Below are 27,593 nucleotides of genomic sequence, written 5' to 3' on the forward strand. Positions count from 1 at the left end.
GTGTGGAATATTGGATAAATGTACGTCTTTGGACCTCAAACTGTTTGATTTAAATGAAACATTTGCAAAGTTTACATAGCAAATATTTAATCTCCCGACTACTACACAAGCTAAAAAGGTTAAGTACCACTGGTTCCTGGTGCAACGTACTGAAGCAGAACTATGAAGCAGTAGAAAATGGAAATTCCTAAGACACCTTATTTGGGTCTATTAAGATAAACTGCTGCAGTTAGGCGCAAAATAAAAATGGAGAAAACTCAAGAGGAGCAAAAGAGAATGGAGAGATCCGACCTCCAGGATGAACAGACATGGAACAAATGAATAGACAAGAATAACAAAATTACAACATCAAGAGACAGAATGATGGAGAAAATGTCGGTTACTGGTAATAACCCTCCTGTTCAAATCATCTAGAGTTTGGTGAGCTGAGGCTAATGTCTGAAAGCAGACGTTGACCAGAATACAATGGGCTGCCTCTGTGGTAAAACACATTATAATGTTAGGACAGGCTTGGTTTCACAATCACATTAAGAACTTTTTGCCGCAGACGACGACGGCACAAGAGAACCAAACACACTATAGTTCCATCAGAGTCCTGAGTCAGCCCTTATCGAACTTGTGGTGAGCTCAAGGCTTTGTGGGAACCTGCTGTGAATGCCAGAGAAATTCCTCCACCAGGGGGCAATGCAGGCAAGTTATTTAACTATGTAAAACCAGGAGGCTGCCATTGCATAGTTTTAGTCTCAAATAGTCATAAAATGATCCCAAATTAGTTGTAATGAGACCCTGCTCGCCTGAGAGCCTTTGCTGTGCGTATACGTTTCCCCCGACTCACTTCCTCCCCTGTGGGACTGTAAGATCTAAAGATAAGTGAAAACCATTTGATGACCATTGACCCGCTGAGGAGCAGCAGCAGCAGCAGCAGCAGGTCCCAGTGTCTCTAAGTGACATTTCTATGGTTATGTTGCTTTAAGCTTCTCCCACAGGATTTCTAAGATTGCTGGCATGACTGTGTGTGTGTGTATGAGTGAGTGTGAGTGTGTGTGACCTCTGATCCCTGCACAGTGCGCCACAGATCGATGGAATGAAACCGATCCTGTTCCTGGTGCTCATCTGTCAGTCCATCATTTAATGCCTCATTTCCCTCCCATCCACCTGCAGTATTTTACCACATCAAACTGTAAATCATATAGATTGAAGATTTCACTATTTCTATATCATTACAGATCTCGTTTTTTTCTATCTTGCCATATCTGCATCTTCTTCTCTTTCTCTCCCTGCCGCCTCCCTCTCTTTCTACCCCCTTTTGTAACCCATTTATGTGTCTGAGAGGGTGTGTGTGTGTGTCGGAGCAGCGAGACAATGGTGTTTGCACACAGTGTCAATAGTCTTTCCCTCTGTCTCAGTAATTGATGGATGACTGGGAGTCAGGCATAAACTAAGCAGATTACACTCACGAGAGCTGAGGACTGATGCTAGTGTGTGTGTGTGTGTGTGTGTGTGTGTGTGTGTGTGTGTGTGTGTGTGTGTGTGTGTTGGAGTGGGGTTGGAGTGGGGTTGGAGTTACAGAGTGACTGTCCAGTTTTGGAAGTCAATTCGACAGCTGTCCCCCGGAGGATGAGATTTGGTGGCTATGAGTTTAGGGGATTGTAGAGGAAAAGGGGTGAACACACACACACACACACACACACACACACACACACACACACACACACACACACACACACACACACACACACACACACACACATTTCCCTTGTCTTCAGAGAAAACTGGATGCATCTGGTGTTGGGTCAATAGCTGGCAGCAGCTGGGTGCTGTGTTATTGAACTCCTGTCTTCAGTTCGGCCTCGACAGTGTAAAAATAGTTTTGATGTTTAACTGTAGCCTCGTGTGTTCGGTTTCATTTGCTGCATTTAACTCGTTTCTGGTTCTTGTCGTCTCTGGACTTTGTTTTGTCTCATGTCCTCGTCCTGTGTGCTGAGTTTACAGTCTGCTTTTGTTGGGCGTTTTTGTGCTTTTGATGTTTTAATTTCTTTTTCTTAAATTGCCGTAACTTAGGCATTTCTCGTTACCTATTGATCGTCATCTATACAGACACAATATAGCTGCTATAAATTACATCACATTACCATACCACATCCTTCCACCAAGATTCCTGGAAATCCATCCAGTAGTTTTTGTGTAACAGACAAACGCCAAGTGAGAACATAACCTCCTTGGTGGAGGAAACGATTTATCAGTCTAGCTATATATATATATATATATATATATATATATATATATATATATATATATATAATAGATGCTTAGTTTATTATTCGAACAACAGAAGAATAATAATAGAACTAGTAAAGCACTTACCAAGGAAAGACGTCAGTAACTGAAGGGAAAGTAAAAGCTTTTCTCTGCTTTATATCCACATGAACGGAATATAGTTGAGTTTTGAGCTGTTGTTGGAACAAAAGAAATAAAAGTAAAATAATTACCATATCCTGGGGCAGCTGTGGCCGCTTGTCCATTAAGTGAAAGGAATTAAGCGATTCCTGGCTTTTCCAGTCCACATGTCGACCCCACATGGGATTTGGATGTGTGTAAGAACAAAATGCTAGGTGTAGCAAGTGCTGTATGAATGGGTGAATGTATACTGTGATGTAAAAGGCTTTGAGGGGTTGTTATAGAAAATTCTGTCCATTTTACCGAAGACATTTCACCTAAAACCATAAACGTCAACTTCATGATAGAGAAAGTCTTATGCTAATCCGTTCTTGGAAATGTGGCTAATAGTTTGATAGTTTATTTAACACAAAAGTAATCTTCTCCAGCAGCTCTACTCTGAATTTATTTATCCTGCACTCGTTTGATGATAATTCTTCAATGGACCCGATTAAGTTCAATGAGTGCTGCTGAAGTTTTTAGTTCTATCACTTCCTCTCAGGAGATAATCAGAGAAAATAAACTGTTCTTTCCTTCAAGTGCTTCACCTGACGCCAGCGTGGCCTGACTCCAGTGTGCCGCACCATTGTTGTGCTGTGTGAAGACGGCTCAGCTGGTGCCAAGGAAAATATCAACCGCTGATAAATAACTAATTAATCGCTGTTGTAATTTCAACACGCACTTTTCCTCTTGGTGAATAAAAAGCCTGGCACAGATAAGAGCCACTTCTCTTAACATCAACATTCAGTTTCCTAAATGGTTTATAGAAGATAATGTTTTTAAGTGATACATTAACTTTAGATCTGATACGATACGAGCACTCTGTCTGGCTTTTTGTATTTTTTACGATTGAGATAAAAGCATCTGACTCTTTATCTGTGTTTTTTTTGCATGTGCTACCTCCTCTGTTTGCACATGCTTGCGTCCATGTTTGTTTGCACATGTAGCATGTCTGAGTGTGGCCCGCTTTAATTCGGTGTGTGTTTCTCTTGGCCGGGTGTTTCATGTTGGTGCATAATGAGATAAGGCCCACTCCACGCAGTCTGCTGTCTGGCACTTTATCTGGCCAGAAGATTAGCACAGGTGATTTCATTCCTGGAGGCCGGTGAGGCCGGGGGTCAGCTCGGAGCAGGACGTCATGTCGATGACAGAGGGAGCGACGGAGCGAGACTGACATGAAAAAAAGTAGCCGAAACTCGGAGGCTCTGCGAGGACTAAACTCCCTTTGACATGTGTACGGCTGAAATGTGGTTTCAAACTGTGATTCATCTGGGGAATTTTCCGACTGAAGATAGTTGTTCTTGCATCGCCATATGTTGGGAGACGCGGGGAGCAACTTTTTCTCTGCTCAGTGAAGGATATTTGACAAATTTGGAAAGAAAAACATAAAAACAATGTTCACTATATTCACTGTGTTTAGATTTTCTTCACTTTTAAATCTCTGGGATTTTCTGACCTTGCAGATGAAACTGCATATTCCACATCCGCTTTTTGTAAATTCTTCATTCAGAACCAGATACCTGATCCTGATCCAATAATCTACATGTATTAATTACAATACTGCACCATACCCATCATTTATTCAATGCTCCTTCCCACGCACTCACACATATACCAGTATATGACGCTGGGGCCTCAGGGTTTTTAGTGTTGTGTGACTGATCGCTGTACAAAGTTTGTAACCTTAACTGACTTCCAGCTTTTACATTTATCTGATCTAATCAGCTGTGGCCCTGTGCCTAATGTGGTGCTTTTTGCCTTTCGCTTACAACCCACACGTGCACACAAACTTAGAAGCACGGTAAGTAGTACCTGGCACTATGCTCGACGGAAAACAAGGAGACCAGAGCAACGTTTAGAAATGTAATTTCATCCTTAAACCTCAGTGTTAATATTAAAGCTCATTGGTGTACGCTTTAGCATGTGTGCTAGTGCTGCTGTGCCACTGCTGCAAAATAAGTCAAATATGTTTTTATCGATCACATGAAATTAATTGAAAACCTCAACCTAATTTTTTTTTTTCAATTTAATAGAACTTAAATTGATTTCTGTGTACATGAAATGTATTAAATAGTACCATTAATTAATACCAGTCATGAAACAGTAATTCACTAAATCAGTCCACTAATGAATCATGTACTTTCTCCTGTGAGAGTTACAGTCGGAGTTTGCAGCTGAGACCTGTGCAGCCTGTGGTCACTACGTCCTGATCCACTTAACAGACAGATCCACATCCGACCAGCAGGTCATCCACAATCCCTCTGTGCAGACACACAAACACACATTTGTACACACACAAAACCACGCTTACAGTGAGGGTGTGTTGAGATACGTTGAGATTCCCTCTTTTAAGGGATAGTTCACTGAAAAATGAAAATTCACTCATTATCTACTCACCACTATGCCGATGGAGGGGTGGGTGAAGTGTTTGAGTCCAAAGCACACAGGCTAAATTACCTCTTTTTGAGTTGAATATAAATGTCGTGGCTTGCGGACACTTGGGAGACACCACACGAGCAGTATGGAGACATGTTAGGTTTTTTCTGTTGTCTTATTACGTCTGAAGTCTCGGTAAGCTCTTACTTCAATTGTATCAGATTCAGCTGCTACAAAGTTTACTTCTGAGACTCCAGAAGCATTTTGTTGACTCAAACACTTCACCAGCACCATCGGCATAGTGGCGAGTAGATGATGAGTGAATTTTAATTTTTCAGTGAACTATCCCTTTCAAGGTCACAGGTCAAATTCCAATCCTGATGGTGACCTGGTACATTAAGCTTGATTAGGGACTTTAAAGATATAATATTAAACAATTCTTAATTGAAATGTCTAAAAACAACGTATGTTATATTTTCTGCTGACTTGTGTTCTTACATTATCCAAATTTATTTGCCTGAGACGCCGTGAGGTAGATTTTCATCAGCAATGGTCATGAAGAACTCCCATGAGCTTATGCTGCTTCACAATATCGCCAAACTAAGTCTTTTGTTAACGTTTTGATTGCGAGACCCCTAGTGGCCGAAGTTACATGTTGTGCCTTTAATTGATTTATTTGTGGATTAACTTCACTATGAATCCACCAAGCATCGGATGTGATTAATTTAACTGAAAACAACATTTATCTCATTATTTTTACCCTTAGAAACCTTTTAGACCATATTACAGATTTTCAGTAGAGGAAATATATAATTGTAAATTAAATTACTCTTATGAATGTGTGTTTTTGTGGAAGTAGATGAGATACTTTGAAATATATATATATTTATACATTTAGAGGTACGTAATGTCTATCAATCCATCCATTATCTATACAGAGAGGCGGGTGATAGGTCGCCAGTCAATCACATGGGAGATGATCATGTATCGTGTGACATTTTATATCAATTAATATGAGAAAACAAGCTGCTAATAAGTTACAATTCACCTTCTCCTTTCTTGTGCTAAGAACTTAAACCAGTTAAACTACCACATCCTCACTTGTCATACAGTATTATCCACCTGCCCCGGGGAGAGGCTGCCTCTCATTGGCTCAGGGTCGCAGCCAATCAGCTGCCAGCTCTGCCATGTGGGAGGAAGCCCATTCAAATGTGTGTGGCTGTGTATTCATGAGGGCTGGGGCATTGCTGGGAGACCCTTGTCACAACAGACAGGACTTCAAAGAGGAACAGCTGGCCTGAGGCTGCTACTGAGAAGTGTGAGTGGTAAGAAGACAGGGAGACAGACAAGAGGAGCTGAACGTGTGATACAGCACGAGAGAGGGCAGTAGATGGAGACAAAGTTTGGATTCAGAATAAAGAGAAAGTGAGAAAAACAGAGGCTGTAGAGGAGAAGGAGCAGAACAGATAGGAGATCCAGAGAAGTCAGGACAGAAGCGGACGTCCCCCGGACACAACCTTTCTCTCTTATCCGGAGCATGGTGGCAGAGTGCACATGGATTTAGTCGACCTCTACCTCCCAGAGTGTTTCACCTACCACTCTGACACAGAGTAAGTCCTCTCTCGTTGACTCCACTTAGGATGATGGGAGCGCTTTCACCTGAACCACTGTCTCACAGGTTCAGTATTAATGACTGACAGCTTCTCTGTGATGTGTGGTCTTTGTGTGTGTATTTACGTCACATTTGTCTCATAATATACTTCTGTATTTCTGTGTATCAGTGTGTGATTGTGTTGCTTGTGATTATAGCCATGCCTGACACATCTGTGTAAACTCCAGTAAGTATTTATGACGCAGGAGACTTGAAGTGTGAGATTTCAGTTTGATAAGAGAGCGACGGAGAACAAAAATCTAAAAGTGTTACAAGACAGAACTTATCGGTATCATCATTTTCTATTTTTACAATATTCGTTCTTCAGTCATTATGATTTGCTGTCTCATTGTTTTGTTTAGAGGAGTTTAAGGTCTTTTCTAGTTCTTGCAGCTCTACACTGTCCTAATGCTGCTGAGTTTTACTCATCATTGATTAATCTATTGATTCCTAATGATTCGCTCTATTAATCATGAAATATGAATTAAATCTCATTTACTTTTGTTAAGCCCAAGGTCATGTCTTTAAGTTACATATTTTATCCGACCAGCAGTGCAAAACCCGGAGATATTCAGTTTGCAATGATGGAAAGCACAGAGGAAAGAAAGATTCTCACAACTAGGGCTGCGCAATAAAATATGAATAATTATCGCAAAATAGTTTTCATCAATAGCAAAACAACAAAAGTCTAATATATCAATGTATTAGGAGGGATACAATGTTTATAATATGTTTTGCTGCATCAAAATCAAATCTTTGTCATTGTCTGCCCATAAAGAAGATTTTAAAACCACCACCTTCACTCAGGAGCAAAAATGTGTCTTTAAACTAAACGGAAATAATAATGTGACATTTATCTTGATATAATTTTTGGCAACATCTCGTGAAACTGCATAATGTTTTGCAGGTTTGCTTCATTAATGTCTCAAACTACTAATAGATGATCAAAATATAATGGGTTTTATCTCTGCTGAGGTGCAACAAAATGTAAATTAGTTTTGAGACGGTTTAGATGAAAATTTCCCAGGGGGTGGAGGTTAGTATGCGTTACTTACAATTGTCATTGTTCAGCGTGTTTGTTTGTTTGTTTGTTTGTTTGTTGATAGTGATGGCAAGAGGGTACGACCGGGGGGGGGGGGGGGGGGGGGGGGGGGGGTTGTTTGGCCTGGCTCATCCAAAGAAATCTTCCTCTGGCAGAAATATCGACTCGAACAAAAAATACTAAGAAAACGAAAGCCTGTGAAAAGATGTGAAAGCGGCTGTGTGATCACCCAGAAACTACCCTTTTCCTTTTTTGATTGCCTCTCTTCGCTGTAATCGTAAAAGTTATCATCACGGCTGCTCTTTCATCAGCGGTGCCATAATCACGCTCCTCACGAGAACAAACCTCATCGAGCGTTTCAGGATTCAAAAATTAACTTTCCCGGGGGAAGACGGAGCGAAACAGACGAGGGCCCAAAAAAATACGAAAGGCCACAAGCCGAGCAGACATTTGGATGCGCACGTTGGCTGATTGCTGGTGACAGATGCAACCAGATAAAGAAAAGGAGGAAAAGGCGGTGACGGCTGCAGATGATCCCCCTGTGTGGCACGCTATCCATGTTTACAGAGCCTGCGGGCCCGAGCTCCAGTCGCAGGCACCTCAGCTCCCGGCTAACAGCTTCGTCCAAAGCCTGGCTAAGGCTCTTACGACAGGCTGGGGGTGCCACTGATCCCTGCTCATCTCCTACTGGCTCATTAGTTAAAAAAAAAAAGAGGAGAAAAACTCAGACCCCACTGACCTACATAACTGCTCCTTGGGGTTGGATTAGAGGTTGAGCCAAAAGTTCAGTCCTCAACAGTTTGTTTTTTGCAGATTCGCAGGTAGAATCTTTGTGTTTTATCGTCACTTCCAAGAGGTTTAGATTTGCCTTCACTCCCATGTTATTTATATGTGTTGGTCAGTTCCCTCTTATTTTGTGTATTTCTTTCCCTCCCTGTTTCCCTCCCTCCCTCCCTCCCAGTGGGTCATTGTCTGCATTATGACTCCGCTCATTTGAAAGTGAGTGTTGCCCTCTCTCCCTTTCTCTTTCAACACCCTCAGGTTAATGAGCCACAGGACTGCCTCTTTCTTTTCTTTCTTTCTTTCCCTCCCTTCCCCACTTTCTCGACACTCATTCTCTCCGTCTGCCTCTCTTGTAATTTCCTCCCGCCTCTGCTCTTCCGCCTCGCTCCTTGTCGTTTCACGCTGCATTTTGGCCTTTGTTGCCGAGGTGCAATTAGACTTGTGTTGGAAACTGCCGCACAAAGGGAGTAAGGTATGATCACTTTGACAAATCCGCTGACACACAGACGCACAACTTCCGCTCGGGTTCGTCTCCGCTGCGTGAGGCTGCAGCGACTGTCCCTTGATGGTCTTTTATGTGGAGTTGTAGATTAGTAATCTGTCACAGTGAATATCACATCACATCTGATCGCCCCCCCCCCCCCCCCCCCCCCGACTCTAATGCCATTTCATTATGAAGGCAGAACGTCAACACCGCCCCCCCCCCCAACCCCCTCCTCTGCCTCCCCTTGATGCATTATAATGGGTGAGCACAAAGTATATCTCACTCTGTACCTGCCACACTTGACACAGCATTATTGACGGCCGTGATTGATAGCCAATAAGGGCACCAGTGAGTCATTTTAAAAGGAAACTGAAATCTCTTCACTGTACTGTTTTTATGGTCTTCAAAGTGGATTGGAGAAAATGAAGATGGAGGGAGGGAGCGACGGAGCAAATGGCATCATGAGGCTGTTTCATTGGTTGATGACGATTCAGGTTGGGGGGCAGAAGACTAGAATTGGGATACATCACCCGATACCTTCTCTTGATGAAAACAACACCTTAACAACTTAGAAAGTTTCTAGCTTTGTTTGTAGAGTGAATATTATTGTGTCTCCATTTAGAGACTTGGTACACTTCCATGTGTTATACGTGAATTTCGATAGGGTGTCCACTTACTGGAAATTCTTAAATATTAACATATTACTCCCCCCCCCGTTTTACACAACATTAAACTATGCCGCATTCTGTGCAACAACGTCTTTCTTCCTGGCAACGGATGGCCCAAGTTTGAAAATTGCTTGTCGGTCCTTGCCCGTCCGTAACGCAACCAACATGGCGACCACTGAGAAGTGAGAAGTGTTTCACGCTCAGCCTTTTGACTATTTTGTCCTCTCCATGTCCGACTTACATTTGGCAGGTGACCAGAAACATGACTCCAATTGAATGCTAATGTTTCTCTGTGTGCAAATAAGTCAAAGTTTGCAAACGTTTTCACCTTAACACCTTTATAAGGGGAAGATGTCACTGCTCGGTTTACAGCTTGTTTTTCACGGTCTGTAAAGTGACCAAAACATACATTTATACAGTTTTAATGTCTGCAGCTGCTTGGTTTTCCTATACATAGGTTTCCTTGTTATCAGTTTGTGTCTTACTGTGTGTCTGTCTGTCTGTCTTTTGTGGGTTTGTAGAGGGGTCAATAGCGCATGACCATGGTTTACTCAGGGGGTGGTTAAAAGCAGCCAGTGTCTTTGCCTACCAAATGACTTGTGGCTGAGAGAGCGCCGATTTACATGGCAGGAAGCAGACCGACTCGGACGTCAACGTCACCAAACCGAGATTAGATTGGGGAGACGTATAGTGATGTGTGGTTACTGTGTGTTTGCGTGTGTGTGGGTTTGAGTATCTCCGCATGTGGGCGCGTGCGACAGACATGGAGAGGGAGACAGCAGAGGGTTTAAAGTTGGCCTGGCGACTACAAGTATGTGTTGGGGTGTTTATGGAGACACATGCTTTAAAATGTGTCTGTAAGTGTCTGCGTGTGTTTGTGTGCAATGAACTTGTAGCATGTTCCTGATCATGTGAATGTGAAGTGTTTGTGTGGGAGACTGTCTATGATTTTTATTTTAACATCCACACGTGAACGTCTGACACCATGATGTGTGTCTGTGGGGGGCAGATCACATGCCTGTACACCTCAGCTGGTATCAGATGTCTTTTTTTCTTCTTGTGACAGAGGGCGTGAATTTTTGATTTGCCATGTAAATGAACTGGCACTGAAATGTTATGGTTATATTGCAAAGCGTTTGTTCTCGTCTCATTGAATTTACTCGTCTGATGCCTCCAGATATTCCAACAATAAAAGAGTTAACTGCTAACTGTTGTAGCGTTTGACAAGTCCTGACAGATGAGTAACTGACACAAAGAGACAATAGAGAGGGGAGAAAAAGCGGAGAGTGAAAAACGAGTTTGTTTGGATTGAATATAATGGTGATAATCGTGCGGATGATTGCAGGTTTGGTTTATTTCCCTAGGTTTGCTTAAGCAGTCATCTTCTCTGAAAACAAAGCAGTGTAATTCACAGCAGCTTTGCATATGTGGGAAATCACAAACGGCTGGTTTAGAAAAGGCCGGGATGGATGGATGAAGGCATGAAGGGATGGAGAGGTGGGGGTAGAATGGTTGCCCTTAATGGGTTGAGCTTTCTGAGCCGTTGTAGTTCTGTTTGTTTTTTGAAAAGACACATATGAGGCCGTAAATTAATGATAATGATTTCTCTAAGCTGCTTATTACTTTACATGATTACTATCTGAGCAAATGGTGCCTGACTTAATAAAACTAATCACAGCCCACAGACCTGAACTACCGGCCATTAATATTACTGTAATGACTGGACCAAGGTGACTCATTATGTAAAGCTGACCTGAAAGCATCTCTTGCCATCGTGAATATCTTTTACAAGAAGGTGCGCACGCAATCTTATATCTTTTTTTTTTTTCCTGCAGACACCTGGGCAGGATGTCAGTGAGGGGCTTGGACCCCACCTGTCCCACCTCGATAAAGTGTGAGCCCTCCAGCCCGAGCCCCAGCTCCCAGGGAGACGTCAGCCCGGCCCAGCCCAGCCCTGGAAGCTCCTCGTCGGACACAAACTCAAGCTACGGGCCCCTGACAAATAAGGTCCTCGGCCGCATCAATGCGCTGGACACCCCCAGCCTCTACGGTCACACGCCGGCGTTGGCCAACAATGGAGGAACAAACAGGTTGGTATTTACAGCGTGTCATCCCATATTTTGTGTGTTTTTTGCTCCATTGAAGGTGTCAAATGAGAGCACTTCTCTTCCTGTTTTTTTTTATCCAGGAGGTTCATTGAAGAAGAGAGCCAAGTGAAGTGTGAGTTCATGCTGGGCACGGTGGCCAAGCGGCTGTGTCTGGTGTGCGGTGATGTGGCCTCAGGCTACCACTACGGCGTGGCGTCCTGTGAGGCCTGCAAGGCGTTCTTCAAGAGGACCATCCAGGGTAAGAGAGAAACTTGCCGTGTTTTACGCTTGGTAACAGAGTTTGTTGGACATGGCTGATGATGCCTCCCTGCATCGTATAAACCTGTTTTTCGAGCAACACGGTGCAGATGCAGTCGGACCATGAGCGTTTGTTTTGGTATAAACAAGCCCGATCAGTTAGCTCACGGCTTCCACCTCTCAAACTGCACAAAGGCTTTAAATAAGACCTGTTTGCAAACAGCTGATATGCGGTTAACTTTCAGCGTGTCGTGTATACAGTCAACATGTTTGAGTTTGGACTTTAAAGCTTCAGATAACATATGGCGTTGAATGTGCGTGCATTAGCAGCGGGGAGCAGTGGGAGTGTGTTTTGAAGGGATTGCATCCTGTGCGGTGTTGGCTCGCGGCCCCGGGTCGAGGACCTGGCAGGGAAACGCTGAGTTTAGGCCTCCAGGAGTTGGCTACTGTACATGGGTTCAGAGGGCAAACGGGTTGAGCCGCTGTCAGATCAAACAGTCAGATCTAGAGTCTGGCTCATCAGATGCTTCCTGTTTCTGATGGAGGGTGGCAGCTGAGAGTGCCTGTACCTGGCTGAATGCTATCGGGCTTAACCTGCACAGTCGGCTGCCACAGTGTGTTACCAACACGTAATTACTCCTAATTACGTGTTGGGAACAAGTAATTTCTTTTACTTGGAATTCAATGCAGAGCGAGCCATATTCTCAAAGTGTTTTGAAAAGCTTATTGCCCCATTTTCTCCACAATTTTCAAAACATGTGTTTCTATATTCTCTCTTCTGTTCCAGGTAACATTGATTACAGCTGCCCAGCGTCCAATGAATGTGAAATCACCAAGAGGAGAAGGAAATCCTGCCAGGCCTGTCGATTTGTGAAATGTCTGGGCGTGGGCATGTTGAGAGAAGGTCAGCAACACATTAAACTCACTCTCAGATGTTGGTTGAAATACTGTTTGAGTTGCCTTTTTTTCAGGATTGATCCGTTGGTAGACTTGGCAGAAGTTTAAATCTCCCATTCTTTAGACGGCTAAGATAAAGCAGGCAGAGGGTGAAAGGTAATACAGCAATCTCTTTGTTGTGCATTCCTGGAAACAATACCCCGATTACCAGCTGAGATTCTCCTAATGTCTCACCTGATAAACTGCCGATGGCACATAGTGTAGCTGTGTAAACCCCAGTGAAACCTAAAACTTCTGACAATTAAACTCCGGGCCCTTGGTGGCAGCTGTGATTTGTGTGGAAGGTGTGTGTATGTGTAGTAAACAGGGCCGAACAATGCATAGACGTGTTAACAGCTCTTTGCTTCGCCACTGTTCCTTCAGAAATAACTTCTGGAAATCTGCCAGTGTGTATGCATGTGTGTGTGTAGGTGTGTGTGCCACTCTTCAGAAGCCAGGGAGTTGTTGCTAGGGGCTCCTACAACAAATCTTATGTTGGTTTTACAGAATTTGATTATGTCAAGTTGTTGCACAAAATTAATCTATTTAAATCGAGATATATATTATAAGTTTTGTGTACACATTTTTAAGTTGATTTAACTCATTAGTTAGTAATTTAGTAATTTAAAAGTAACTGATATATATAGGATTAAAATAACCCAGCACATTGCTCTGTAATGTACAAATTTATAAGGGAAACATAAATATATATAAATACGTGTATAACGTTTTTTAAAACACTCCAACACACCAAACTATTTTACATACGAAATTTTAATCTGAAATGACGAGGGCGACATGGAGACATTCCACAGAGTCAGTCGCAGCGGTCAGGTGCTCCTCTCGCCTGACTGTGTGCCTGTCTGGTGACATATCGTTGTCCAGATTTAGAAGTGACTCAAAAAGGAAAACATTAGCAACCTCCTACTGTGCCGGCCACTTGTTGCCTGCTGTGTGGGGCCGAGAGATGATAATAAAGAAAGGAGCAGGGCTGATAAAAATGTGCGTGTGTGTGTGTGTTATCTTCGGTGGGACTGAGGGATAGTAAATGTAAAGATGAAAGATTTTATTTGTTGTCAGGATCAGAAAACACACCGAAGAGGAAGGAAATCTTGCCAACTGCTTTCTGGCTGTAAGTCAGCAGCTTGTTGGTGTGATAACAAATTGGGAAAATTGGTCAGCACAGTTAATTCTAAAGGTTTTTTTGGTACCATTGAGTTTTCACAATTGTCTGCAAACCATATGTCTCTTTTGGAGCCGTGTATAGTCCACCTGAGGAGTTTATATCAAAATGGATTTCAGCTTCCACCATTCATCCAGCTCTCCAACCCCTTAAAGCACTGGTCATTAGCTCAAACTTGTAATTATATTTACAAAGATGAACACAATATAATACAAACATCAAAAACACACATACATACAAAAATAGCACATTACAAGAGAATGCTTGAAAAAGCTGATTGCCCAAATGCAAATCCCCCAAAAAATATCTTGATGACAACTTATCTGCAATAAAATACAAAAAAGCACAATCATGTCAATGTCAGGGTGGACACAACACATATGCAGCGACTATCAATAAAAGAATAGTAGAAGCAGAATGTCATGTTTTCTAATAGAAATGGACGAACAATAAAGATAAGCCAGCGTGCCGAGCTTATGGGGAAGTGCTTAAAACTCAAAACCCGATTTTAAATGAAGAATTTGTGAAGGAGTGCTTTGATGGTGCCAGCAACAAAATGAAGTAGTTCTTGTCACAGACAGGATTATGATGTGGCACAAAATATGAACAAAAATCAGCATTAAATCAACGACTTGTTTACAGCTTGTTTGATTGTCTTGTTTCTTGGCCTGTCGAGCTTTGGCGCAGCCTTGCTGCCATGTCCCCAGTTCTCGGCAATTACTTTTGTGACAATGATCACAACGGATACAAATGATGGCCACAGCTATGAAAATAAGATCCCGGTTGTAATAAACTGCAATGATCCTTTAATGCCACCTACTCATTTCTAAACACATAGGAGCATCTGTTTATTGCTGTTGTGTGCGTTGAGATATCTATACACAGAATGTTTAGTTTGTGCATAGGAGTTGGATTGAACACGTCAGTCTGCACTCACATTTATGCAAACACCACAGTGTTTTCGTGAGTGTGTGTTTTCGTGTGTGTGTGTGCCTTTTTTCTAAATTAGCTGCTTTTAATAGGGTAGGGGCATCAATAGCATCCCACTCCACCTCTCACCCCCCCCTCCTCCCCTCTCCTAGCCACCCTCTTTGCTGTCCCTCCCCCCTCGTAAATTCCTCCAGATGCCTTTTGGGATTCCTAGACCTCCGTGAAATGCGAACTGCCCCTCATAACTCCCATCGTAAGCGCCCTCGTAACGCGCTTCATCGTGTCTCATAATGCCCCCTCTTCCCAGGAGAGGTGGCTGTAAAGGCCGAGACAGAGGAGCTGTGAGGTTTAATGGGGGGGAGTCAGAGCCAAATTAAATACACAGCTAAAAGACATATAGACCCCAGGCCGGATTTGATTAAACCCCTGTTTAGTGGCCATTTCTCCAGTTGCCGTCGCTCCAAAGGGTTAAAGAAATGTGTAGGTTAACAAAATGTGTGCAATATCAAAAAAAATTATTGTTGCATTGTATATTTCTGAGAAACACTGGTGTCGGTGCAGCAATCAACAAGCTCCTCTCGTCGTTTCGTCGTCTCGTCTTCTTGTCTCATCCCCACATCCTGTTGGCTATTTGGTCTCAGGTGTGATAATCGGGCTGTGTTAATCTGCATTCTGAGAAACGCATCCGAACACAGACAGAGGCACTATGTGTTATTTTCGCTGCCAACTTTCCAAATCTCCTTTCATGTGCCGACCACAAGCTGCGCTCGGGGAAAAATTTACAGCACACTGGCGTTGGTGACCGTCATGCGCACATTTGTCGCAATATCTGAGAAGCGTGGGATTGTTTGTAGTGAGCGCATGCTGGTGGTGGCAGCGGAAATAATGAACCGCCTGAACCTGGATAAGTCAGGATCCACGTCCGGATGTCCAGCTGTACAATGTGCACTTTGGGAACTTGTAAAGCTCCTCGTGTGAACATCCAGACACCCTCAAAAGAAGGCTGAGTGATGAAAGCGGCAAAAAATAGATCGACGTCTTGGTAGTCTGTCTTTATCGACCTCTGATGGGCCGTATTGAAGAACAGGGAGGAGGTGTGTGTCTGTTTTGTTATCCACCACAGCTATTCTTGGCCTTTTGGTTGTCAGCACATTTCACTGTGAAGAGTTACACTTAGATCTAATGTGTGTGTGTGTGTGTGTGTTTGAATAACTGTCAGCTCCAAACACACACAAATACACCCCTATGAAACGCACGTTTTCTAATCATGGAGTTTGATTTAATCCGGTGTTTGCCAACAGTTTGCGTTAAATCTGATGACAACACACAAGTAAGTCCCTCATCCCTCATTACACACCTCAGAGTGACACCTGCCAAGTACCCGGGCTAATCAACACTTACTATTTGCCCCTTGTGTGACAGTGGAGGGTCAGAGAGCACCGAGTTTACCTGAGCAATCTCTCCTGTAATACCCCACTAATCTTCTCCAGTGCCTCTCCTGTCCTTCCTCTTAACCCCAAAACTGCCAACTCATTTCTTACCCCATCAAACCGATACTGGACCAAATGTGACGCACAGACAAGTATGAAATATGCCTCAACAAGATCCTCTTAAATCCATATCTTGATAATTTGTCATATTTATCTTAAATGCAATTAGTGCAACGTTACATAACACACCAGCACGTGACTTTTCCTTTCTTGGGCCGTCTTAGTTAGTTAGTTATCTATATCCCAGGATTAATCACTGACCATTGGACTTTAGGCTTCCAGCTTTTTCTGGAGGTTTTCAATTAAATCATAAAGTCTCTGTCACGGAATTAATAAATTTAGAATGGCGCTCAACAGAGTGCATTCCTCCATCAAGGCCCAACAACCACTCATTAAACCACAGTTAAATCAGAGTTGGGTTAGGGTTATTTCAATTCAGTATCTTTTTCTGGGGCTTTCAACAATCATGAAAAGTCTCTGAAATCTATAATGACAGTAAATTTTGATCAGTGAGAGCTTTGGCAATTTACTCACCCAACTCTAATTTAAAGCCCCTGATCCTTAGATTTTGATTCAAATTCTGTTGATCTCTGGTTAGTGCAGTAAAATACAAGACAACCCCTTAACCCAACTGAGCCCTGCCCTCTTCAAACCAGTTTATAGACCCAGACTCAAATACAGATCTGTAGCTAAACTCCCCATCATGACAAAGTGAAGAACCCTAATGGACTTCTGAAAACCAGGTTTCCATAGAGTGTGTCAAAACATGGAAGTGTGCTGTCCTACCACATCTGAGCATGACATTTTATATGGAAGGGCTGTACTGGCTTACACCAAAGGTCACAAGCCACATTCTCACACCATCACATTGTTATTAGCAGGCACCTCTTTCCACCCTTCCTCTCTCCTGTCTCTGTTCACGATCCATTAATTAATAAAGCAGAAATCCTCTAATTCTGCTTTACAAACCAATGATGCAAAAAACTAAGGACCTGCCCATAAACTGCTGCCACCCCACAAAACATTTTACATGCCTGATTAAAAGGACATTATGGTATTAAATGCCGTGGACGCTGATGCATGCGCTCCATAAATATCCGTAAGTAAGAATAAGTACAGGAGGCCGCCGTCTCAAAGGAATGGAGGATCATTGCGAGGTGTCAAATGGGAAAATAATACCCCCGGAGTGTCTCTCACAGACGCAAGTGCCATTATGGATCTATTCAGGGGCACTATGGCCATTTACACTGTGTAGATCAGGTAACCCAACACCACTACTAAAGGCTTCCTGAGTCACGTTCGCACTGTCTGGACACGTGCATTTTCTTTAGAGAAGCACTTGGTGACTGTGACTTTCAGCTTCTCGAACAGACCTATTCACACACACACAGACACACACACTTAAATCCCTCTTCACCATGGCGATGAGGTCTCCACAATTCTCGTTAAGATGAGCAGTTGTCATCAGCTGGGTGTCGTGTTACAGGATGCGTGCTGCTGCGCCGACATTAGACATGAGTCCTTCTCTGTCTCCTTGGGATCGTCAAGACAAGCGAGCAGATGAGTGGCCATCGCCTCTTTCTAATGGCTGATGACCCATTCACTGTCATCAGGGTCTTTATCGATTAAAAAAATAACGCCGGCCCTGCACGCCAAACCTGAACGAAGACCCAAGTGGAATTGAAACGTACTATTTCAATAAATGTGCTATTTGGAGTCACTGTGGGCAACTATGGCTCAGGGGTTTAGGGAGGGTCGGTGGTTCAATCCCTGGCTCTTCCAGGCCGCATTCTGAAGTGTCCTTGAATTGGTGAATGTGACTTGTACTGTAAGTCCCTTTTAAATGATCCATAAGGAAAAGCACTATAAATACAGTTCTTTTACCTTATTCATCTACGCAGATAAAATATCATGTATGGCCATTGCATGCTAATTTGCCTTTTTTTATCAAATACATATTTTTCTTAATATTTAAAAATACTAGTTACTTTCGAAGGAAGTTACTGAATTCTTTATTTTGCATGTAATACATGCTAATCCAGCCAGGGGTCTCTCTGTGTCGATTTTCTCTGTGTACTGCGGCTTCCTCCCACAGTCCGAAGACATGCAGATTGAGGTTGGGTTAATTGAAGAGTCTAAGTTGACCAAGGGTTGTTTGTCTGTATATTGACTCTGCGTTACTCTGGCAACGTGTCCAGGATGTTACCCACCTCTCGCCCACTGTCAGCTGGGATTGGCTCCCGCCCCTTTACAGGATAATAGATAACGGATGAATGGCTAGATGATACATGCTGAATGTGTTTGGTAAATGTGTCTTTAGCATTTCACCCTGTATTCTAAAGACAACCAGGTGGGTATATTAAGAGTGTGACTGTTGTGCCTCATTAACGTCCTCTGTGTTTGTGTTTCCGTAGGCGTGCGTCTGGACCGGGTGCGAGGCGGCAGGCAGAAGTACAAGCGGAGAATAGATGCAGAGAACAGCCCTTATCTGCACCCACAGAACGCCCTGCCCCAGAAAAAAACATGTAGGCGCACAAACAAAGCTTTATATTAACTGTGGTGCACATATACATGAGTGCAATACATAACTGTTAAGCACTCGGCCCACCTTAATGGATTAGTTTATTGTAGATGTGACAGGCTCTTATTTTATCTGTGTTGTGAGTTCCAAACAGTTCAGTAATGTTTTTCTGTGATGTTGTCTGTCACAGCGCTGAATCATTTTTATAGCCGGTCTTTGCTAATGAGTTGGCATAAATCATTGCCCACTGAAATATTTGAAATGAGAAGTGGGAAGCGTTGAATTGGCTGTGATGAACTTCGCGTCTACTTTGCACTTGCAAAGGCAAAACCCTGTGGTCCTGTGGAAACCCCGTAGGTGCAATACCCGTATCTCCAAAACATCAACTTTTCATGAGTTTAGAAGAAAACAAGTCCAATTTTCAGCTTTGTTAATTTTTCACATAATCCTGTGGCGTTTTGTTTTAGCCTAAGGAGTGAGACAATTTTCTCAGCCTCTCAAGGAACACTTAAAATTTTAAATCAACTCATTTGGAGTAAGATTCACTGGACAGAGACAAAAAAAAAATACATTGCAGTGAATATTTCGTCCCACTGGGGATGAGACATTGTAGTTTTGAATGTTTTAACTCTTTAAGTGACGTTAAACTTTGGGCCTCTCTCTGGAAATTCTAAAATGCCTTTAGAATACAGTGATGTGAGGTGTTGCTAACTGCAGCTAAAACACCTATGCAACCCCCCTAGACATGGAGGGGCAGGAGAGGAAGGGGGACGTCTATAAATGGTAGGCGTGATGGGCTTAGGGGTTTGGTTTCGTCATAGATTTGAAAATGATCCCAGCTTCTCAGTTTCCAACAAACAGTCGCTGGTGGTGTTAATCTCTTCAAACGGTCGACTCTACGTAAGCATTGGCCCCTTCAAGTTCCAAGATGGTTTGAAACACTAGGTGGCGTAATGAGCCATGTTCAACCCATGATGTTAAGACCAACATTAATTAAGAGCCATATGATGTAGTTTACAGCTCTAAAAAAACCCATTTAAGTGCAGCATCTCTTTAATATTTTTCTTATGTACTATTGTGTAACTGGATACATTTATTGTGTGTCTTCTCTCTGTCCCTGTCTTTTAAACCAGACCTTGACCTTGTGGAGATTACTTTGATCCAATAAAGATGGTTTACAATAATAAATATCAATCCTCTCTCTCAGTCTCTATCGGCGGCGTGGTGGAGAACAAAGTGGTGTCTCTGCTGCTGGTGGCCGAGCCCGAGGGCATCTTCGCCATGCCGGACCCCACTGTGCCCGAGAGCGACATCAAGGCGCTCACCACCCTGTGCGACCTGGCCGACAGGGAGCTGGTGGTCAACATCGGCTGGGCCAAACACATCCCAGGTACGACAGCAGGCTGGAGTCCTCAGTCACTCACTCACTCCGTCAGTCAGTCAGTCAGCGAGCCAGTTGTTCGCTCTCACAATCCACCACACACACACACACACACACATTCGCTCACATTAAGTCTATAATCAGATCAGAGGAGGAGATTGTTGGTACGCGTGGTTGCCAAGACGCTCCCTGGATGCCCAGAGGAGAGAGAGGAGGGCAAGTTGGTGCGACTGTGTGTTGTCTGTCTGTCCACCGTGTGTGTTTGTTTGTGTGTGTGTCTGTGCGCGTGCCGTGCCCTTGCCAAACACTGTGTGTTCCTAATATATCAACCAGATGACCAGCGGCCACCTGGACCTTTTAATTCATTTCCTGGGATGCAGCCGTCGCCCTGTGCTGTTTGAATTACGGAAATCCTCCTAACACTTGGAACGGCAGAAGGGACGTCCAGATCTTCTTTTTTTTTACTTCGGATGAGAGGGTGGAAAGGAGAGGTGAAGAGGAGAGGTGAAGAGTATTCTGACAGCTTAGTGGGATTAAAATGCTGGTATGCAGGGATGTTGATGGTCGGACGCTGTTGGCAGGTGCAGCAGAGGTTTACAGGTTTAGTTTGGAGACTCAGAAGCACTTTCCACACTATTTGGACAGTGTGTTTGAGGATCTCATTTACGTGTGAGCTGCTTTGAATCAAGAAGCTAATTATCTCTCAGACGCAGATTGATCAAGAGTAGAGCTGCCTTTGGGCACAGTCACACATATGCAGTTTGTAAACCTTCACCTCCCGTTCACTTCCAATCTGTGCGAGCAAGGAAGCGAATAAAACATTTGCTTCCTGCGGTGAGCCAATCCGCAACGTGGAGTTCAACTTTGGTGAACTTAGACCCACGATATTCACTGTGCATTCGATTTCATGAGACCGTGCCCTTACAGGAGACTTGGAGGAATTAATGACATTTAAGTGTTTTCACTACATGTGTTTATTAGTATTAGTTCTAAGAAGATTGGTTCGTTAATCAGTCAATTAAATGACAAAAAAATTGATTGATCACAAATTAGTGCTGCAATCGACAACTGCTTCATGATTGGTTAATCTGCCAGTTAGTATTTAAGTATGTGAAATACCGGGAAATAGTTTAAAATGTTCTAAAGCTAAGAAAAGCAGCAGATTCTTGAATTTGTGGGAATTCTTGAACGTGTGTGTGGTTTTCCGTTGTGTGTGTGTGTACGTGAGTGCTATCAGAGGACCTTTAGGCTTATAACATGGTGTAAATCACGCCGTTTCCAGTTGAATATGAATGTGAGGGCTTGCGGACACTTGGATGACACCACACAAGCAGGTTGGAGGCATGTTATGTTAATTTTTTGTAGTTTTTTTCACGTCTGAAGAAGAGGTCCCAGTTACTTCAATTGTATTGGATTGGGCCACAACACAGTTTACCCCGGAGTATTTTATCGGCAGTAACTTGTCTGTGAGTCATTAGAAAGTCAAACTGTGTGGACGGACCTTGTTCAAATCCACAGAACTTCATTTAAAATGAGTGTGGACTGCAATGTTTCCAAACATTTTAAGTTTTGAGGAAATAAATAGGGGTTTGAACCATGAATCCAAAAACGACATAATTGATCGTCATAGTTTATACGAATATAGATTCAGACTCTAGCAGTGAAAAAGACTAAGAGACATTTTCTCCCGTCTCGATTTCTGCTCTTCGTGTTTTTGCTCCAACTGAAGCCCTGACTGCTTTATCAGCCGAGGTTATCCACACCCAAAACACCACCCGGGAAACACCTGGCTTTTTTTGTTGATGTCCTGTCTCTGAAATGCTTACAAAACAAACAAAGCAGGTGTGTGTGTGTGTTTGTGTGTACTATATTTGTCCCTGTATTTCTTTCTACAAAGTGGACATGAAGAAACTGTTTGAGTGTGTGTCCTTGTCTGGTGTCCCTCATCAGCATTTCCATTGTTCTTTTCTGGGGGGGGGGGGTTAAAGGAAGAGGAGAAAAGAACCCCCCCGCTTTCTCCCTCGTCCTCCCCCTCCCCTTGTCTCACCCCCCCCCCAGGCTGTAGCTGTCTGCCTCTCTCGTCGGCTCTTTACTGTCAGTGCACGAGACAGACGGAGTCCGACTGATGGGTGTATTTGTAGCCCTTTGCCAGTGGAGGGGTTGTGCTGAGGAAGAGGAGCGGCGGTGAGAGGCAGAGACCCACCTGAGGGGGAGAGAGGAGGGGAGAGTGAGGGAGGAAGGGACAGGAAAGACATGTTTTCATCCAACTGTCAGGCGCATCTTATCCAAACTTTTAAAATGTCACAAAAATAAAATAAAATCCAACAAAAGGTAAACGTCCATCAGGCGAATTATGGCAAATAAATTTGATAAAGGATAAAAAAGAAAGTAATAAATATCTACTTTGGGATAAGTTCATTTTTAATGCTAAAAACAAATACTTTTCTCAAAGGTGTAGGTATAGGTATTCAAGGCATTCATTTCGCAGGAAGTAATTCATGGATCAAAGAAAATAAATTCAGGCAGAACTAATATTCATGAGTTTTTTTAATTTGGTGCAGCTTGATTGAAATCACTAAGGGGACTGTTGGGCCTCGGTGGCGGTATACGCTCTACTGAGTGCCTCCTAGTTTCTTATACTTTTCAGACTTTGCAGACTAAATCATATCAAACTCAAATCAGATTTATCTCTATTCGTAAAGAAGGACATTCATTGGCAAAAAAAAGTATACAGAATCTGCACAAAAATACATCGTATAAAACATTAGAGACACTCTATGAATTTAATTATACTTAAACTGTTATATGTTCTCCAGACCGGCCACATTCTGGTTCATCTCTCAAGTTAAAATTTGAAAGCAATTCTAAATACTGAAAAGAAATTGCCACTGATATTACAATACAAACTGATATCACAGTGTCACCTAAAACATTGTCCCCCGTTTGACTGAGAAATTGTGGTTGGTATCCCCGATCGGCTATTTCAGTTTAAAACAAAAAGACAGAGGCAGAAAGAGAGAAAAGGGACAAGCAGAAAGACAGAAATGGGAAATAAGAGAGTGACCTGACAAAAAGGGACAGGAGCATCATTCAAGAAACAGGTTGATGCGGTAAAAGAGACAAATAAACAAAGGTAAACAGAAAAGACAAAAACATAGAGAGAATGGGTATTTAAACAGAAAAAAAAAAGACTGTCCCCTCCTAGCAGCGTAATGGCGATGTCACATCGGCTCTGGATGAGTGGCAGGGCACATGGCCCTCATCGCTATGAGAACCAGGGTCCTGGGCGAAGTGGCCCGGGCCATCTGAGTTCTCAGCCCGAGGGGAGGTGAGTGTGACGGGGCTACTGTCCTGGCTGCTCCCCCCCTTCCTCTGTGTCGGCTCGCATCAGGCAGATTGACAGTGATGTGGTCTGAAGTCTGAGGGCCAGACTGGCAGATGAGCTGGCCGAAGACCAACTGCCCTCTTTGCTTTTGGCCTTTTTATGAGTCGGTGCTGCGAGTTGGCCGTCGAATGTGAGTGTGAGAGCGGCTTTGTGTTGTTGTTGTTGTTGTTGTTGTTGTTGATAAGACACAACTAACGCTGGCAACGCAATTCTCCCCAAATGTCAACACTCCTCGTTGCCCTCAGTGTCCTTTTCTCGGTCTCCTGAAAATACGCTCTTTTCTCTTTATTGAAGGTTTAACTCGTATATGACCTTAAAATCAATCAATGTATTGCCTGAGATTTCATCACACAGGCCCCAACACACACACAAACACACACATTCGCACAGGTCTCTGTCCCTGATCGATGGTCCAGTGCCAGAATACCGATCCCTATCGACCAATGAAACTGTGCACAGGCAGCATTTCCAATCAATCAGGGAGCGATAGTGGGGAAATGGGGGCCACTGACGTTCCCGCGGTGATTGTAAAGAGCAGCGAATCCTGATAACAATCACTGATGGTGTCAAAAAACACAAACGTCCGCCCCTCCTCCCCTCACTCCGTAAAATCATCTTTTTAATTACCGTGTGTGTGTGTGTGTGTGTGTGTGTGTGTGTGTGTGTGTGTGTGTGTGTGTGTGTGTGTGTGTGTGTGTGTGTGTGTGTGTGTGTGTGTGTGTGTGTGTGTGTGTGTGTGTGTGTGTGTGTGTGTGTGTGTGTGTGTGTGTGTGTGCAGGTTTATGTGGAGAGGGTGATCAAGTTTAATCATACTCCTGTGGGGTGTAATTGTCAATCAAAGTAGGTGTGTCCCACAGAGAGTGATTAAATCCACCACCCGTTCACTCCTGTCCTTTGTTTTGCCCTTTGCTGTGTCGCCCGCTTTGAAATAAATCATTCTGCCACAAACACATTCTGCATTATCCGGGATATTTAACATATAGTATGTAACAATTCGACTTATGTTGTATATTTTGTTGATTTGTGTACGTACATTATCCAAAATGCTTCCAACAATGGTCATTACCAGAGAAATTCACAGTTTTATTCACGGTAACAAGATGCTTCATTTTGGTCATCTTTTGATTTTGTCGTATCTGCTTCATCCGTCTGCTTTAACTTTCAGGGCAAACAATGTAGGCGAACCAGTTAGCCAGGCGTCTGTTTAACCTTCCACTGTTTGTTTTGGTCACCGTAATGGATCACGATTATTCATTGGTATTTGCTGCGATTTAAATATAAAATGAATTCATTATAACCCTCTGTGGTATCTCTAACTGGTCCTTTGTATCCTCTCTGTTTTTAGGCTTTCCCTCCCTCTCACTCGCAGACCAGATGAGTCTACTGCAGAGCGGCTGGATGGAGATCTTGATCCTGCGAGTGGTGTTCCGCTCGCTGGCCTTGGAGGACAAGCTGGTGTACGCCGAGGACTACATCATGGACGAGGAGCAGTCGAAGCTGGCGGGCCTGCTCGACCTTAACAACGCCATCCTGCAGCTGGCGAAGAAGTACAAAACTATGGGGCTGGAGAAGGAGGAATTTGTGGTCCTCAAGGCCATCGCACTCGCCAACTCAGGTATCGTCAAGGATCTTTGGCTGACTTTTTCTAATTTTTATTTACCTGCACTCTTGTGTGTTTAGTTCTAAAGCATATTTGATTTCTTAATTCCATCTCTTCTGTTAGACTCCATGCAGATCGAGGACTCAGAGGCAGTTCAAAGACTCCAGGACGTCCTCCACGGGGCCCTCCATGATCACGAGGCCACCCACCACCCAGAGGACCCTCGACGCGCCGGCAAACTGATCATGACCCTGCCCCTTCTCCGTCAGACGGCCGCCCGTGCAGTCCAGCACTTCTGCAGCATCAAACAGGATGGCCGCGTGCCTATGCACAAACTGTTCCTCGAACTGCTGGAGGCCAAAGCCTGACCTGAGCACAGACAGTGATCAGCAAAGTGAAGGATAACGGGTAACGGTGGGGTGTGACGCCATGTATTTGTCCATTTCAGCTTGCATTTGAAAGTAAGGTTTTGAATTTGCAGAAAGCAGCTGGAATATATTTTTAGAGCCACACCCCTCCAACCCCCAATGAGCGTTTGGAAAAGCAGTCATATTTGCATTTAGTGTCTTGACGCCATTGGACGTTTGTTATCTGTGCTGTCTCGTGACACTAATCTAAGCTGCATCGAAGGCCGATGGCAGATGACCAGACAGCGTAAAAGCAGGAGAAATCGCCTTCTAGAGATATTTACAGTTACATGCCAAAAGTAGAGCTTCTTTTGTCAAAAGACCACCTGATACTTGAAGATCCTTGTGGATTATTTCATCCATCTTGAAGCCTGTTAATATGCATTCTAGTGCATTTAGAGCCTTTATTGTATAGAAAAGGGAAACAGAGGTTCAGTAAGGCTACATCCACATTGCTACGTTTTCATTTTAAAAAGCATCAAGTCTGCTACGGTTACGCCCGGCATCCACACTACTGCAGAGTTTTAAAATGGGGAGTTTGGAAATACTGCTTACCCCGTTTTAGCTTGAAAACTCCCGTACTGCATTTTAGCATAGACAAGCAGGAACAGAGAGTTTCGGAAACAATGACGTAGACATTCACATGTCTTTTCGGTCATGCCGTAGCCTTCGCTGATTGGTCAGGCTCCTATCACATGACCTTCTCCTAGAAGAAAACATTTAGCATTAGCCTCGGCTACCAGTGTGGAACACAACATAGAAAATCAACCACAAGCTTACCCTGTTGTCTTTGCTAACAGCAGATACAATTTTAGAAGACAAACTATTATTCATTATCCTAAGCGGGACGCGCTCGCCTTCTTGTGAACACCAGCACGTATATGCCCAGTGGTCACGTGATGTGCGTTTTGAGGCATGTTATCAAAGATTAAATCTTTAAATGGAATGAAAATGCTCTTGTGGACAGAGGTTGTTTGAAAACGTAGCAGTGTGGATGTAGCCCAAGTCTTGCCAAAGAGTAAAGACTCGTACTATTGAATAATACCAGCAAACGTCCACAACATTATAATGTGGCCTGTAAGACATTCACATAACCTGCATCCCTGCTCTATCGTGCATTGCAAAAATATCTATCCAGTCTCTGCATTCATATATATAGACGATCAAACGGGAGGGGCTGAGCTATCAGCGTCTCATATAACACAATAATCGGCCTCCTGTTCAGGGAACGAGTACGTAACATGTCATAATAAAACGGTACAACAGTAATGTGATATTTATTTAAAAGTGGCTCTATTCTTTTGCTGTTTTTTTTTTTATTAACTATTGTGGCATTAATATAACAAAGACTAGATTAAAGCAATTACAGTGGATGATAATTTTTTTAAGATTTTTAAATGATATCGTTGTAAGATAATTTTTTTACTAGCTTCTCTGCTGCAGCACTGATATCTACGCGTACCATATCATTAAGAATCGAGACTACATGATTATAAGTGGAGTCTGTACTTGAACTTGAAGATCCATAATGTCGTAGGGATGTGTAGACCCATAGATATAACTTTAACTATGTAATAAAATGGCTGCCATACTGTATAATCTGGATTTTGGGAGGCGCTCTGTGTCCATTCTATGGTAGAAATCGATGTGTAGTATGAAATTTGTGCACTATTTTTGCTTTTAGCCACAACGTTTTGGGGTAAACTGGTGATGGCGCTGTGCTAACCTAGTGTGTTTTGTGTGAAGAGTAGTTCTATAAGAAAATGTGTCCTTTTTCTGCACATATTAAATGAAGGGATTAAACTCGGAAGGAAGGAATCTCAGTACAATTCAACAAATAGCTGCGCTCCTTATTTTACTCCTCAATGCAAAGTACTGTCACTATAACGTACATATTTTTTGATGAGCGCAGTGATATGGCAGTTTTAAATGTATGTTCTGTACATTTTGCTGTATATACGTCATGTCCTATGCC

At 43.1% G+C, this 27,593-nt stretch overlaps 1 protein-coding gene across 3 annotated transcripts in view; it reads left to right on the forward strand.

Moving 5' to 3' along the window:
- LOC117758875 (estrogen-related receptor gamma-like) overlaps nt 1-26,078 on the forward strand; it is a 28,228-nt gene extending 2,150 nt beyond the window's left edge. For 2 of the 3 annotated variants that reach the window (XM_034580895.1, XM_034580897.1), the window contains exons 2-8: nt 11,276-11,530; nt 11,629-11,786; nt 12,573-12,689; nt 18,739-18,849; nt 20,053-20,235; nt 24,957-25,226; nt 25,335-26,078. In XM_034580895.1, the coding sequence (XP_034436786.1) occupies nt 11,289-11,530; nt 11,629-11,786; nt 12,573-12,689; nt 18,739-18,849; nt 20,053-20,235; nt 24,957-25,226; nt 25,335-25,579 (1,326 nt within the window). In that variant the 5' untranslated portion in view covers nt 11,276-11,288 and the 3' untranslated portion in view covers nt 25,580-26,078. Of the gene's footprint in view, nt 1-6,045; nt 6,423-11,275; nt 11,531-11,628; nt 11,787-12,572; nt 12,690-18,738; nt 18,850-20,052; nt 20,236-24,956; nt 25,227-25,334 lie in introns of those variants that run through there. The other variant, XM_034580896.1, reaches the window with a different exon arrangement.
- The last annotated feature ends 1,515 nt before the right edge of the window (nt 26,079-27,593 follow it).

The sequence above is a fragment of the Hippoglossus hippoglossus genome, chromosome 24, assembly GCF_009819705.1.
Source record: "Hippoglossus hippoglossus isolate fHipHip1 chromosome 24, fHipHip1.pri, whole genome shotgun sequence".
NCBI classification, from domain to species: Eukaryota; Metazoa; Chordata; class Actinopteri; order Pleuronectiformes; family Pleuronectidae; genus Hippoglossus; species Hippoglossus hippoglossus.